At 44.9% G+C, this 15844-nt stretch overlaps 2 protein-coding genes across 10 annotated transcripts in view; one reads left to right on the top strand and one right to left on the bottom strand.

Annotated features, from left to right (window-relative positions):
- cunh4orf33 (chromosome unknown C4orf33 homolog) overlaps positions 1–14371 on the bottom strand; it is a 30952-nt gene extending 16581 nt beyond the window's left edge. Inside the window, exons 1-5 of one of the 7 annotated variants that reach the window (XM_042338943.1) lie at positions 14303–14371; positions 9521–9701; positions 8471–8531; positions 6887–6938; positions 5235–5434 (exon numbers count right to left, since the gene is read on the bottom strand). In XM_042338943.1, the coding sequence (XP_042194877.1) occupies positions 5235–5434; positions 6887–6938; positions 8471–8531; positions 9521–9701; positions 14303–14305 (497 nt within the window). In that variant the 5' untranslated portion in view covers positions 14306–14371. Of the gene's footprint in view, positions 1–5234; positions 5435–6886; positions 6939–8470; positions 8532–9520; positions 9702–11833; positions 11858–12200; positions 12343–14302 lie in introns of those variants that run through there. The other 6 variants (XM_042338944.1, XM_042338934.1, XM_007897708.2 and 3 more) reach the window with 6 other exon arrangements.
- sclt1 (sodium channel and clathrin linker 1) overlaps positions 12393–15844 on the top strand; it is a 47808-nt gene continuing 44356 nt past the window's right edge. For all 3 annotated transcript variants that reach the window (XM_007897703.2, XM_007897699.2, XM_007897700.2), the window contains exon 1: positions 12393–12477. The gene's annotated coding sequence lies outside the window, so the exon portion shown is untranslated. The remainder of the gene's footprint in view (positions 12478–15844) is intronic.

The raw sequence follows: 15844 nt of genomic DNA, 5'->3' as shown, positions 1-15844 counted from the left end.
CGCAGAATAGCGTCTCAGAGCGCTTAGCAGGGGCAGAGGCTGACTCCGAGCCAGGTGGGAGGAGGTGGCTGTAAGCACGGTCAAAGAGGAAAGTTTCCAGGTGGGACTTGGAAAAGGGGACAAGGCAGAGGTATTGAGGGAGAGTGCTCCAGTTTTGGGGGCGTAGTGGCTGAAAGCCCGACCTCCAATGGTGGGGCAGAGGATGTGAGGGTAGAGCAGGAGGCCGGTGCCAGTTGAGCGGAGGCGCCAGTTGGTGGATTGAGGAGTTCGGAGAGGTAGGAAGGTGTCAGAGAGTGAAGGGATTTGAATACCAAAGTGAGGATCTTGAAGTCAATCCGTTTGGTGATGGGGAGCCAGTAGAGCCTGGCCAGAACTGGTGAGATGTGGGAACAGAGTGTGCTCCGGGTAAGTACGCGAGTTTCCGGAGTTTGGTCCATATATATATATATATACCAATATGTTTTGGAAGTTTATTAATGTCATTTTTTAGGATCAGGATTTATATTGGGACGTCCTCCCGATGTGAAAGGCGCTTTACAAATGTAATTCTGTTGTTGTTGTATATTTCCCTCTGTAAAATTACACCAGCTGTGTCTGAGGAGACAAACCAATCCATTATTTTGCACCAAAGATCTGGGTGTTTTAACATTATTAGGTGTTAGTCTGGCTCAGTTGCACCAGAAAGTTGCGGATTCAAGGCTAATGTCTTGCATCAACACTTTAAACTCACACTCCGATGAGTGTTGGGAGTGCATTTCTCTGCATCATTGGAGGTGCCATCCTTCAGATGAGACATTAAACAGGTCCCGCCAGCCTGTTCAGGTGGATGTTAACAATCTCATGGCACTATTACAGTAGAGAATAGAATTTTGCCCGGTGTCCTGATCGACAATCCTTGAGACATTTCAACAATGTGATAATAACAACAAATTTAAGTCGGAGGTTGTCCCAGGAGCTTGGGCAGCCGGGTTTTGCATCCGAACTGGGGGAGGGGGGGGTGGAAAGGTGCTGTCAAAGAGGAGGGCTTTGAGTAACCAAGGTTCCTAGATCAAATGCGAGAATTATTTTTTATGTTTTTATTGAGGTGTCTCGGGAGTGTGATAGACTCCTTAATAACATTAAAAGAACAAATTGCATAGATATGGTCCCGTTTCTGAAACCTTAATGATCTGAGCATTTTACTGCATCAAAATACAAAAAGTCACTGCACTTTACGGTAAATCATGTGAAGCACTTTGAGACATGAAAGATCCGATGCAATATTAAATGTAAGGATTTATGATGGATAAATGTTGTTATAAGAGGTTGGAATGAATAAAAACTGTTTCTTGTAAATTGGAGTGATTATAGCGGTACCAATAAATAATCGTTGCATTTGATAAAGTACCTAAAATGTTGAAATATCTTAAAGAGCTTCACAGGGAATTGCTATCACCTAGAGTGTCTTTTTTTCTTGAAGGCAAATGCAACAATTGGTTTTGTGCACAGCTGGGTCTCAATATCACCCACAGGTTGTTGACCATAATACAGAACGAAACTCCTTTTGAATAGTGTTAAGGGATCTTTAAATCGCAAGCTAAGTGGTTTCAGCTAGTTCAACCCAAAGGCAAACTCTGTGGTTCTCAAGCCTTGGTTCTTGCCAACCTGCACCTAATACTTTCCGGAATTAGGTAAGCAGGAAGCATCCCTCCAGGGAGAGAGTGCACATTCCTTTCCAACAATCTTTCTCTGGAATTTCCATATGTTGGTGGGATGCATGAAAATCTCAGCTTAGTCTGGATACTGGGTTTCCGCATGTGTCAAGACACCCGACTGACCAAAAAAAACTTTAACATTCGCCTAAAGAGAGGTTTAGCAACTTTAACAAAAGGTAGCACTTTTGACAATGCAGATCCCCCAACACTGCACCAGAGTATCTGCGTAGAGTATCTGAGCTCAAAGTCCAGTCAAGGGACTTGAACCTGCACCTCTCTGAACCAGAGGCTAGAGTGCTACCAACTGAGTCAAACTGACACTGTTGAGCCAAGCTGCCACTTGCTACCTGACCAAAGCAAGAAAAATTGAAACCTACTTAATACTTAGCAACTTCAGCAATTCAGTTTAATTAAATTTGCTCAAATTATTGTATTAAATTACAATACTTCTTTTGAATTAATTGGTACCCTTGATCCAAAAAGTTGAACCTGATTCTCCAAATATAGGTATTTCATGAAAACCCAGTTAGGATATGAAAATATTTAGCTACTGTAAGCTTACATTTAGACTTAGGATCAGCAAAGGCACTCCCTCAATTAAAGACAGCATTAAAATCATTTACCTGTTTGCGAAACACAGAGCCTGTGCCTTTGTTCAAACAAAAATATTACAGATTTCAAGACCTGACAATTTAAATAATAATGGGGCAGGGGTGGGAGAAGTGCCATGATAATTATCACAAAGACTCGAGGAAATGTGTCCTTAAAATCTGGAGTTAATAATAATAATCCTCACATTTGATATAGCGCAGTTTCCCCGTCGTTGAGACATAAGAACATAAGAATTTACTAGGCAAAAAANGACCAAGTTCACCTTCCACCATGTAGTTCACCTTCCACCATCCTGACAGTCACTTGACATGTCGTGTCCCACACTATATGCTATATCTTGAGATATTATTTTTTTTAACAGAAACATGTGTTCTGGAAACAAATGACATTTTCTGTTCCAACAGTCTCCCTAGGGAGCCTGATCCATAAGTTTACTACTCGCTCACTGAAGTAGTGTTTCCCCAGATGTGTTCTCAATTTACCCCTCTTCAATTGCAGGCCGTGACCTCTGGTTCTACTGTTCAATACAAGATAAAACAGCTAATCATGGTCCACATTATCTATTCCCTTCAGAATATTAAAGATCGTAATCAGATCGTCCTTCAACTTTCTCTTCTCCAGTGTGTAAAAAAAACTCCCTCCACTGCTTTCACTTGGGATAATGCTTCCACCCAGCCCTGCTGTAGATTTAATACCGCTGAATTTTTTTGCAGTGTGAGTAGCTTGGGAGACCTGCCATTACTCCCAGCTGTAATTCAACCCTCCTTCACCAGATACTATCTTAAAATTAACCTGGTATCTGGAGAAGCAGGGCTGGACTATACGAATGCCACGCCTCAGGTGCTGACAGCATCACCATCCAAGGATGCACACTCCACCTTACTAAACCAGTCCAGAACCTTGGGGTCTTGTTTGACCCTCAACTATCCTTTCTACCCCACATCCGTGCCATGTCACGCTCTGCCTTTCCCCACCTCCGCAACATCGCCCAGCTCCACCACTGTCTCACATCGCAGGCCGCCGAGACTCTCACACACTCATTCATGACGTCCAGCTCTCGACTACACAAACTCCCCACCTGTTGGCTTCTCCAACTCCTCCCCCGGCTGCCAATTGTCCAGAACTCTGCAACTTATGTCCTCTGCCGCACCAGGCTCCACGACCTTATCACCCCATCCTCGCCTGACTCCACTGGCTTCCCACCACACAGAAGATACAGTTTAAGGTCCTGGAACTCACCTCCAAAGCCCTCCATGGCCTTGCTCCTTCCTCTGCGACCTTCTAACCTCCTATCAACCTGCACACTCCCTCTGCTCAGTGGTCTGCTTCACATTCCCCGTCTCGCCCGCCCCATCTATGGCAGGCGGGCCTTCTGCCACTTTGCCCACACCCTCTGGAACTCCATCCCATAGTCCCTCTGCCTTGCCCCCTCCCTTGCCTCCTTCAAGACCCGTCTCAAGTCCCTCCTCTTCAACTGTGCCTTTGGTCACCCTCCTTCCCCCCCCTGCTCTCACCCTCCCCGATTCCGACCCCTAGCTCGGGTCCGAAATACTGATTGTTCAATGCTTTGGGACATCCTCCCAACTTGTAAGGCACTATACAAATGTAATTTTGTTGTTGTTGTTGCTTGTTGGACTCTCCAGCTCCTTTCTACACAATCTGCTGATAATCCATAATTCTACATCTCCTGTTCTCTCCTGCACCAGGCTCTGTGAGCCTATCACCTCCATCATCACTCATTCAGCACCACTAACCCCCAGCAGATCGAATTAAAAGTCCTCACCCCCACATTCACCTCTGCAACCCTCTCATACCTACCATCCAGGCTGCTTCCTCCACTCAGCTAACACCAGCCTGCTTCATCTCCCTCACTTAACCTGCCCCACCATCAGCAGACGAGTTTTCAGCCATTCTGCCCCCTGCTCTCTAGTACTCCATCACAGAACTTCTCTACCTCACCTCTCCCTCCCCAATTATAAAGCCCACTTTAAGAGCTTTCTTTTAATCCACATTTTTGCACTTCACCTTCACCCCCCACTACCTTTCTCAGATTCCCCCACTTCAAGCTCAGGCTCAGCAATGTGAGGCACTTTGAGACAATCTCCCGAAATTAATTACTCTGGGTTGCTTCATTGCATGAGGGGCGCTATATAAATGCATGTTGTTATTATTGTTGTGGCTGTGAAAAGCTCTGAATAAATGTGAAATTGTTTATGTTGGTGTTGATTCAATGACCAGAGCCAGAAATAATGTCAGGTCCCTCAAATGGTTATAAGCAGTTTGTGTGAAGGTTGCGCAGGGTGACTGACCTTCCCCAAGCGTTAACCCCTGGGCTCTGCTCAGCACATTTATCCAGTGACCAAGCGGAAAAAATTAAGAGAAACAAAGGAGCAAAGCTGATTCCAGTAGTTTGAGTATCTGTAATATCGATGTTTGAACAAACTTTAGAAGACTGGGGTTTTGCACGCCTGATGATGTCTTGCCTTGAAAAATATCACAGACTGAAAAGCGATTTAAAAATATGTACGAGACAAATAGCAAGACTGAAATTCTATCTTCCAAAGTGGTAATTGGGTAAGTTTACACAAACAACTAGACTACCGTAAATTAAAACACAACACGTTATGTGGAGCTAATACAACTTGCTGAAAAGGCTACATGTATCCCTTTCTAACACACAGCAGGGAAAGGCACATCACTGAGGTGTTTCTTTGGTTTATTATGTAGCAGAGACGAATTTGACCACATTATGAAAAGGCATTTCAATGCAGCTTCCATATATCAGATGCTTGTAAAGGTTAAACAGTTAGTCTGTGGCAACTTGTAAATCAAAGTGTTTCCAAGCATAACTATTTCCCTTTTCAAATATTTATTGTAGCTCGAACACTGATTAGAGGGACGAATGGGAAATGCTTGTACAGTACTTACAAATCAGGCTCCTGTCCCTCCATCACTTCGTGTTTAGGTACAGGATAAAGGGCCTCGTAAACTCTTGCAGCACCTGATCCATGAATTGCATAGGCATTAAAATTGTTCACTGCAGGAGGAAAATAACTCCAAGGAATAAGTGCTCTGCCTTCCCATTTTTGCCCATTAGTTGAAGACTCGTATGTTAAACTGAGCTCATGCTGGAGCGAAGAGAAAAACACCATCAGTTCAATTAATCATATAATAATAATCCTTACATTTGATCTAGCAGGTTTAATGTCAGGGGGCCATATAAAAACACTTCAGGATATACTGTAAAGTGGAGTGCCTGTGTATTTTGTGGACAAACAGTTTAATTTATGTTTCATTTACAAAAACGGATGAAAACCCGTTCACAAGAAACAAATAGGCAAACATCTATCAAAAAATATAGACAAAGTTAAGGGACAGAAATGTGCATAAACCATTCAAAATGATTATTCACAACATTGCATTAATAGCAGTGCTGCGGTGCTCACCACTCTAAATCACTGCAGTGACTGACAGTCTGATTTGACAGTTGCTTATTAAATTCTCATCAATGTAAATGGTGGGACTATGCCTTCAAACCTTAGCTCAGGAAAGAAAATTGCCATATCTGCATGACAGATTTGTTATGTGGAACAAACAGGTTTTAGGATGTTGCATGAGGCCAATGACAGTAAATTCACCAGCAGTGTTATGTAACTGTACTGTAAAATCCATTAAATTGATCACACTGCACCCACAGGTTTGCAAGCCATAAATGCCAGTGTGGAAGTTTGACTTACTCAGCAGAGGAGGAATAGTCTTTGTTCAATAAATAATTATATAATCCTTGCATTTGGTATAGCACCTTATCATGTCATAGAATATACAGTAAAGTGAATTGACTGTATATTTTTTGGGTGAAACACAGCAACCAATTTTGCACAGCAGTGTCCCACAAACAGCCATGGATTGAGTGACCAAATTATCTTTTTTTAATAAAAGGATTGTTACCCCCAGAAAGCGATCCACCAATCGACTAACAACCTGGTTCCTACTTACTGCAACATAAACAGAGGCACACGGAATAAGGAAACTTGCTTGAGGTTTCGCCCTGCCCAGGAATCAAACCTGGCTTCTCTCTTCCTTATGGCATAAATCAAGAACTATTCAATCAAGAACATTTATTTTGTTGACCACCCATAAAGGTTGGCAACCACTGACGTAGAGGATATATTTATACAGAAAGGATATGAAATTATGTGCTGCAACTAGGGAGAAAGGCAGAATATACCCACTAGTTCCTATTGGTTGGAGATCACAACACACAACATTGACCACAATACAGTATCTATCTTACTCAGAGAAGCAAAAGCAACAGGTTGTGTGGGAAAAGAAAATCACATAGTAATGAAGCTGGTGATTTCTTCTGAGTCTCTGGCACTGAGAGTCCAGTGACATTTAATGAAAATCACGAAAAAGCCCATCATCTCCTTCACCTCAACGAGTGCAAAAATTCACCCACCAAAAATAGCAATTTTGATTTGCTTCCGCAAGCTTTGCAACAAAAGTAACCTCAAATATATTGGCGAACAAGTATTACGACCAGGTTACTGATCACCATCTTACCTTGTGTAATCACTCACCTGCCATACTTTTCTTCTACCAGAAAGTAACAGCACTAAATGTTGTCCATGTCTAAACACAAATAAAACAAAACAAGAACATTACTTCAGAAATAATTTTAAATGGGAATGGATACCCAGAACATTACTTTCACCCCTGCCTGGGCAGCAGAACGAGAGGTCAGAGGTTCAGGGCTGGGAAGGTCAATTTTAAGAGAGACACCAGAAAGTATAATTTTTTTATATAAATACACACACCGAGGGTGATTAACGATTAAACACATTACCAGGAAGAGTGGTTGAGGCTCGGACACTGGACTCAACAATAACAACAACAACTTGCATTTATAAAGTGCCCTTCATGTAGGGTAGTGTCTCAGAGTGCTTAACAGTGGCGGCGCTCGACACTGAGCCAGGGCGAGGTAATCATTTAAAAAGCAGATTGTTGTTGTAATGGGAGAATACTAAGATGATTATCTTCCCCCTACCTCTGCGACCTCCTAAACCCCATCATCCTGCCTGCTGCCTCCGTTCAGGGGGCTCCGGCCTGCTTCACATCCCCCGCCTCGCCCGTCCCACCCTGCCCCTACCCTCTGGAACTCCATCCTGCAGTCCCACCACCTCATCCCCTCCCTTGCCTCCTTCAAGACCAGTCTCAAGACGCTCCTCTTCGACCATGCCTTCAGTCACCCTCCTTCCACGCCCTGCCCCGTGTACACTGTCCAGCGCCTTGGGACGTCCTCCCGACATGAAAGGTGCTATACAAATGTAATCTTGTTGTTGTTGTTGCCCCCACTCTCCCCGATCCCCAACTTGGGTCTGAAACACAAAATTGTTCAGCGCCTTGGGACGTCTTCCCAACGTGAAAGACGCTATATAAATGTAATTTTGTTGTTGTTGAATACTTTCATGATAACATGCCGAAATTATCAGTACATAGGAAAAGGAGTAAGCTATTCAGCCCATCGAGCCTGTCCCATCACTTTCCAAGATCATGTCCCATTTGCAACTCAATACCACTTCCCCACCCTCTCTCCATATCCCCTGATACGCCAGTCCATCAAGTATTTACCTATTTGCCTCTTAAATTCCTCAATTGACTCTGCCTTCGCAGTCCTCTGGGGGAGCGAATGCCACACTCCCACCACCCACTGTGCCAAAATGATTTCTTTATTTCACTTTGAAATGGATTGGCCTCAAGTTAAAGACTATGGGACATCCTCCCGACATGAAAGGCGCTATACAAATGTAATTTTGTTGTTGTTGTTGTTGTATGTCTTCTGGTCCTCAGTTCTCCCGCCAGAGGAAACAGTTGCTCACCATTCAGCCTGTCAACCCCTTTCGCAATTTTATACACCTCTTCACAATTTAATATACCTCAGCCATGGTGTCTGGGGAGGAGACACTGAATGCAGGTACAGCAAATCTCCATATGAAGAAAGGAATTTCTGAAGCAATCTCAAAACGCACCTTTTTGTATATGTAAACATACAGTATCAAGACAAGTCAAGACGTCTCAAAGCACTTCACAGGATATACTGTAAAGTAGTGTGTATTTTGGGGGGCAAATGTGACTAGAATGAAGGAGAATATCCTGGTACTTACGGGCAGAGTTCCACTTCCAGGTACTGGTTTGAGATGCTATTCAAGAAAAAAGCTTCTGCAACTGTCAGATTTAAAGCAAAAAAATATTAAGTTACAAAAAAGGGAGAGATGTTTCTTAAGAAAAACTGCACCAAGGTTACACTGAACTGGATTGCCGTGTATTATTGTGTTGCTACATTGAAATCAAACCACCGCCGGAGTTGGGACAAAGTGGCTCATGGTAGTAGAGAGGAGGCAGTTGAGGCCAAGTTTGCAGAGGAGGTAGTGGATGGGAAAGTGGGGCTGGAGAAGATTGCAGAGATAGATTGGAGAGAGAGTATGGAGCATTTTAAGGTCAGGAAAAGGATTTTGAAGTTTATCTGGTGGGGTTACGAGCCTGGTGAGGTTGGTACATGATGGAGACACAGAGCGTGAGAGGATTCACTCTCCAAAGTTCTGGATGAGCTGGAGTTTATAGTGGGTTGAACTATGTTGACCAGCAAGCAGTGCACTTGAAAAGTCAAGTCTGGGGGAAATAAAACAGTTTGGGTTGTATTGAGGGTGATGTTAGGATGGAAGTGAGTGTTATTATGGTGGTAGAGAAAAGTCATTTTGTTCAAGAACCAAATAGAGGGTTTTAAGAGGAGATGAACAAAGTCCCCAAATTGCGCAGTTAGTAAATTTTGTTCAAATTGTTTCACCCAAAGCTGGTTGCTGCAGACTTTGACGCAGCTATTGATGCCTATGAACCCGTTGCCTCACAGATCCCTGCATTTCAGTGCTACTTCGGCAAATATGAGTTGAAAGACACCATTACATTTATGGATCCTCAGCCAGATCCACCACTTAAACAATCCAATACTGTGACCCACACTTTATTATGATGGAAAGAAAGCAGCTTGAACTTTGTAAAGAGTGTAAAAATGGCAACAGTTACCCCTTCTCCTGAAAAAAAACTCCCCATTTTAACCCAGCCTCCCCCAAGGAAAAAAAAATTTGAATCAATGATACCGAACCATCAAAAGTTTAGTTAGGTTTCGAAACTCTTATTTTAGTGAAGTTGGTGCTTACCTTCATAATCCCAAAGCTGATTGAAAGGTTTTCCCTTTTCACCAGGTGGAGCTAGAGGATCATTGAAGAAAGGACCATTTACCTCGAACAGAATTCCTTCATCGCCTGGTTTAAGTGACAGCGATATACCCTCATGGCACACTGGTGAACTGTCCCATGTGTTTGTAATTTTAAACTCCATCTGGAGAACAATATTTTACATTATTTTCCCAAGTGTGGCGAAATCTTAGGCAAGTTTCCTTACTCCACACGCCTCTGTTTACCTAGCATTAAGTTGGAACCCAGTTGTTCGTCGATTAGCAGATTGCTTTCCGGGGATAATAATTGCTTCAAAAAAATAATTTGAACACTCAATCCACGACTGTTTGTGGGATATTGTTGTGTGCAATTGGCTCTCGCGTTTCGCCTACAAATTATAGTCAATTCACTTTTCAGTATATTCTGTGAAGCGCTTTGAGAAGCCTCAACAATGTGATAACAACAAGATTACATTTTTATAGCGCCCATCACGTCGGGAGGACGTCCCAAGGCGCTGATAAGGCTCTCTATCAAATGCAAGGATTATTATTATTGTTATTAAATAAATCAGTAAAAAAATTGAATCTGTGCTTTTATTTCCGTACTTTCAAAAAGATCAATGCAGGAAATTAATTAAAAAGTTGCTGTGATTAGCTGCAACATTTTATAAGAGAATGCAGTATAATAATTCCAGTGCTATGGGTGTCTTCCCGATATGAGAGACGTTATATAAATGCAATTTGTTGGAGATAATATAAATCGACACATCAATTATGTTTAAGATATTGGATGTTTGAGATATTCCAGTTAATGATCTGGCAACGAATTGCCAAAAGGTGCAGATTTAAACAGCAAAGTTAAAAAGCAGACTAGGCAACAGCAATGTCAGATTTTCACCAAAAATGAGTACCATATTCTGGGAAAAACCTCAGCAAGCGTCACAGAAAATACATGAAAAGAACATATCCAACAACGCAGGTCAACAAAATAGTCCTGGCCTCAAAGCACTTGGCAGCAAATTTGCACACATGGACAGTTCAACAACCATTATCCGCAAATAGCCATAAAGCAAATGAGCAATTCTATCAGGGTTGTTGACCAGGACAACGGGAGAGACCGTATTCCCATTTGCTATTGTCACTCTGGAACTCCATCCCACGGTCCCTTCGCCTCGCTTGCTCCCTTGCCTCCTTCAACGTCAATCTCAAGACCTTTCTCTTCGACTGTTCCTTTGGTCTCCCTCCCACCTCTCTGCCTTCCCTCACCCCTGCACCATCCCTCCCCCAATGCTCGGGCCCCGACCGCTGACTGTTCAGCGCTTTGGGACGTCCTCCCGACGTGAAAGGCCCTCTATAATTGTAATTTTGTTGTGTTGTTGCTGTTGCACTGAGATTTATTAAAATACTCTACTTATGAAACAAAGTAAACGTTGCTGTCGCAGACAACCACAAGACAACCACCAATTCACCCAGAGGATGGTGGCCTGGGACTAAACTCTCTTCTTTCCTACTGCCCACCGTGGGGTGATGAAGTCCCGTCCAGTGACCTGCCCCACCACCTCTACCACTCCTACCTCCCCCACCACCTCTACCTCCCCTACCTGCCCCACCACCCTTACCTGCCCCACCACTCCTACCTCCCCTACCTCCTCCACCACCTCTACCTCCCCCACCACCTCTACCTCCCCTACCTGCCCCACCACCTCTACCTGCCCCACCACCTCTACCTCCCCTACCTGCCCCACCACCTCTACCTCCCCTACCACCTCTACCTCCCCTACCTCCTCCACCACCTCTACCTCCCCTACCTCTACCTCTCCCACCACCTCTACCTCCCCTACATGCCCCACCACCTCTACCACCCCTCCCCCCCACCTACACGGTCTACACAGGTAAATCCACTCTACGGTGTGTCCTGTCAAATGCGGAGAACGGCGCTCGGGCAACTGTAAACCACTTTGTACTTAACACATAAACACAGACACAGGGCGGCGGACAACCCCAACCCCCAGCCCAGCCCCCGCCCAGCCCCCAGCCCCAGCCCAGCCCCCTACCCCAGCCCACCCCAGCCCAGCCCCGCCCTCAGCCCCCTCACCCCAGCCCGGCCCCCAGCCCGCCCCAGCCCCCCCCCCCCCAGCCCCCAGCCAGCCCCAGCCCCGCCCCAGCCCAGCCCAGCCCCCTACCCCCAGCCCCCGCCCTCAGCCCCAGCCCTGCCCAGCCCCCCAGCCCCAGCCCCCATCCCCAGCCCAGCCCCCATCCCCCAGCCCCCAGCCCCGCCCCCAGCCCAGCCGCTCACACACTTCCGGTCCGGCCCTCAAAACAACCCCCCACCCCCTGCACCACAATCTCCTCACCTCCTAAAAGCTTTTTTTTAAAAAAAAGCCTCTCCCCCTCATCAATAAATCACTCACTCACTCACTCACTCAGTCACTCACTCAATCAATCACTCAATCACTCACCCACTCACCCACTCAATCACTCAATTACTCACTCAATCACTCAATCAATCACTCACTCACTCACCCACTCAATCACTCAATCACTCAATCACTCAATCAATCACTCAATCACTCACTCAATCACTCAATCACTCACTCAATCACTCAATCACTCACTCAATCACTCAATCAATCACTCAATCACTCACTCACTCACTCACTCACTCAATCAAATCAATACCAGCAGTTTCGGATCAGATGGACGGGGGCCTTGCGGGTCGCCACCGTTTCTGAGTCCGTTTTTATTGCTTCACTGTTGGGAGGCGAACATGTGTGAGAGAAAGAGAAAGGGAAGGGGTTGCTGTGGGGCTGTGGTGGGGGGGAACCGGAGTGCGGGCACTGTGCGCTCCCGGGGGCGGGTTTCCCGGGCGGGACGGCCTCGCTCTGGTCATAGGACGGTTTTTAAAAAGGAGGAAGAAACCGACGAGGGCGGCGGAGAGCAGTGAGTAACACACCATATACACCTCATACACACACCATATACACCTCATACACACACCATATACACCTCATACACACACCATATACACCTCATACACACACCATATACACCTCATACACCTCACACACACCGTACACACACACCATATACACACCTCACACACACACCATATACACACCTCACACACACCATATACACCTCACACACACACCATATACACACCTCACACACACACCATATACACACCTCACACACACACCATATACACCTCACACACACACCATATACACACACCATATACACCTCATACACCTCACACACACACCATATACACACCTCACACACACACCATATACACACCTCACACACACACCATATACACCTCACACACACACCATATACACCCACACACACCATATACACCTACCCACACACACACACACCATATACACCCACACACACCATATACACACACCATATACACACCTCACACACACACCATATACACCTCACACACACACAATATACACACCTCACACACACACACACCATATACACACCTCACACACACACCATATACACCTCACACACACACCATATACACCTCACACACACACCATATACACACCTCACACACACCATATACACCTCACACACACACCATATACACACCTCACACACACACCATATACACACCTCACACACACACCATATACACCTCACACACACACCATATACACCTCATATACACCTCATACACACACCATATACACACCTCACACACACACCATATACACCTCACACACACACCATATACACACCTCACACACACACCATATACACCTCATATACACCTCATACACACACCATATACACCTCACACACACACCATATACACACCTCACACACACCATATACACCTCACACACACCTCATACACCTCATACACACACCATATACACACCTCATACACACACCATATACACACCTCATACACACACCATACAGACCTCACACACACACACACCTCTCACACACACCTCACACACACACCATATACACGCACCTCACACACACACCATATACACGCACCTCACACACACACCTCATACACACACCTCATAGACACACCATATACACCTCACACACACCATACACACCTTATACACACACACCACACACACACCATACACACCGCATACACACACACCATACACACACACACACCTCAAATACACCTCATACACATAAGAGAGGGGGAGGGCTGAGAGAAACACATCAAACGTGAGCTCGAGCTCAGCACCGGCGGCAACAGAACGCGACCCCGTCTCCAGGGCAACGGCAGCAACTGTCACTCACTGTCCACCACTCACTGTGTACACTGTCCACCACTCACTGTGTACACTGTCCACCAGTCACTGTGTACACTGTCCACCAGTCACTGTGTACACTGTCCACCACTCACTGTGTACACTGTCCACCAGTCACTGTGTACACTGTCCACCAGTCACTGTGTACACTGTCCACCAGTCACTGTGTACACTGTCCACCAGTCACTGTGTACACTGTCCACCAGTCACTGTGTACACTGTCCACCAATCACTGTGTACACTGTCCACCAGTCACTATGTACACTGTCCACCAGTCACTGTGTACACTGTCCACCAGTTACTGTCCGTCACTCACTGTGGACACTGTCCACCAGTCACTGTCCACCAGTCACTGTCCATCACTCACTGTGTACACTGTCCTTCAGTTGCTCACTGGTCACCCCTCACTGGGTACACTGTCCAGTCAATGCGTACTCTGTCCATCACTCACTGACCATCACTCACTGTGTACACTGTCCAGTCAATGTGTACACTATCCATCATTCACTGTCCATCAGTTGTACATTCTCCAGTCAGTCACTTCAGAAGTTTATTTTTGCAATCTCAAGTAGCCAGTGAGCAGCAGAGACTGGGTGATACGCCTGAATACCTATTTCAGTTACCCTTATTTTGGGAGTGGAATTTGGGAAGATAAATGACTCAAACGTTTGTACACCATCACAATGCAAATGTCCGTGCCCATCTTTGGAAGTTTGGAGTCAAAGAAAGGTGTTCGAAACACACTGCTGTCACTGCCAAAAACAGTGTGTGCTTCAGAATGGATAATAATACCGCACAAAAGCAGCACAGGACAAAGTGGAGTTGTTTTTAAAATGAGATAATTACCAAATGGCTGGCATGTATCTTAAAAGAGCTGTCATTTTATGATTGAGACAGAATATATATCCATGGAACAGAGTTTTCTCCCTTATGCCTCAGTGTGTGATTGAATTGAATGAGGTTTTACTGTCCGATGCAGAACACATTTGTTACCAGTCTTCTGCTCTAGTCCTCCTTAGAAAGAGTTGACTCATAATTGGATCCTGTTCCTTGGATACAATACTTTACCAAGTGGCCATTTTTAATGCGACTTTTATGGTGCCATGTGTTAATGTATAGTTTTTGTGCTGTATGTGCAGGAGGAAATACGGGAACCCAGACTTGTATAATTACAAATGTCATTTTGTTGTTGAGAATTAACAGGCAAATAAAAGGGCTTTATTAATTATTGTAAACATCAACCGATCACTTTTTATTGTCTTAATTATATCCTATAACATGTAACTCCGTCTGCACACATGGTTTCCACAGCACATTTTACATAAGTACTTGCATACGTTTCCAAGCTATTTGATCATGAAGACAACCCAGCATAAAGACAATCCTTAATTTCTCCAACATTCACACATTCCAGCAGAGGTCACTATACGGTGATCAGGAAACTAGAAACCTTGACTGATTTTACAATCTGTTAGCAATTTTGAGGCCAACTGTAGCATTCCTACAGTGGCCTGACTGCCAAAACAGAATTGAATCCAAGCCCTTCCATGTCTGAGTGGTGGAGTTTCTCATTGGAGAGTGGTTTTACTAATTGAAGGCAACATGGGAAGCTGCAGATCCCAGGCTGAATTCACCATCTTTTCTGAGTTAGTTAATTTTAGCTGGAAACTCAATGGGCCCAGTGCAATTTATGATGTAACCCATGACTTCTTGGCCTGGTTGCCAATGAGATCAGTGACAATCTGCATTCCTCCCGCTGGCAGCTGATGCTGGTGCTGGAAAAGCAACTGAAAACTCTGATCCAACTAACATTGAGCTTTCAATTGTGGTTTTGCATTCGGGTTGCTAATCCTCGCAAACCTCAGTGGTTTCACAATTCAGCGGCAATCTTCTTGCATGGCGGTAGTGATCACGTTGAGCTTTTTTTAAAATGAGCAAATTCATGCATATAATAATAATCCTTGCATTTGATAAAGCACCTTATCATGTCTTCGAGA

Source organism: Callorhinchus milii, unplaced genomic scaffold, assembly GCF_018977255.1.
Source record: "Callorhinchus milii isolate IMCB2004 unplaced genomic scaffold, IMCB_Cmil_1.0 Scaffold1, whole genome shotgun sequence".
In the NCBI taxonomy this organism is placed as follows: Eukaryota; Metazoa; Chordata; class Chondrichthyes; order Chimaeriformes; family Callorhinchidae; genus Callorhinchus; species Callorhinchus milii.
The sequence above is the reverse complement of the archived record's forward strand: the minus strand, read 5'-3'. Positions and strand labels throughout refer to the sequence as shown.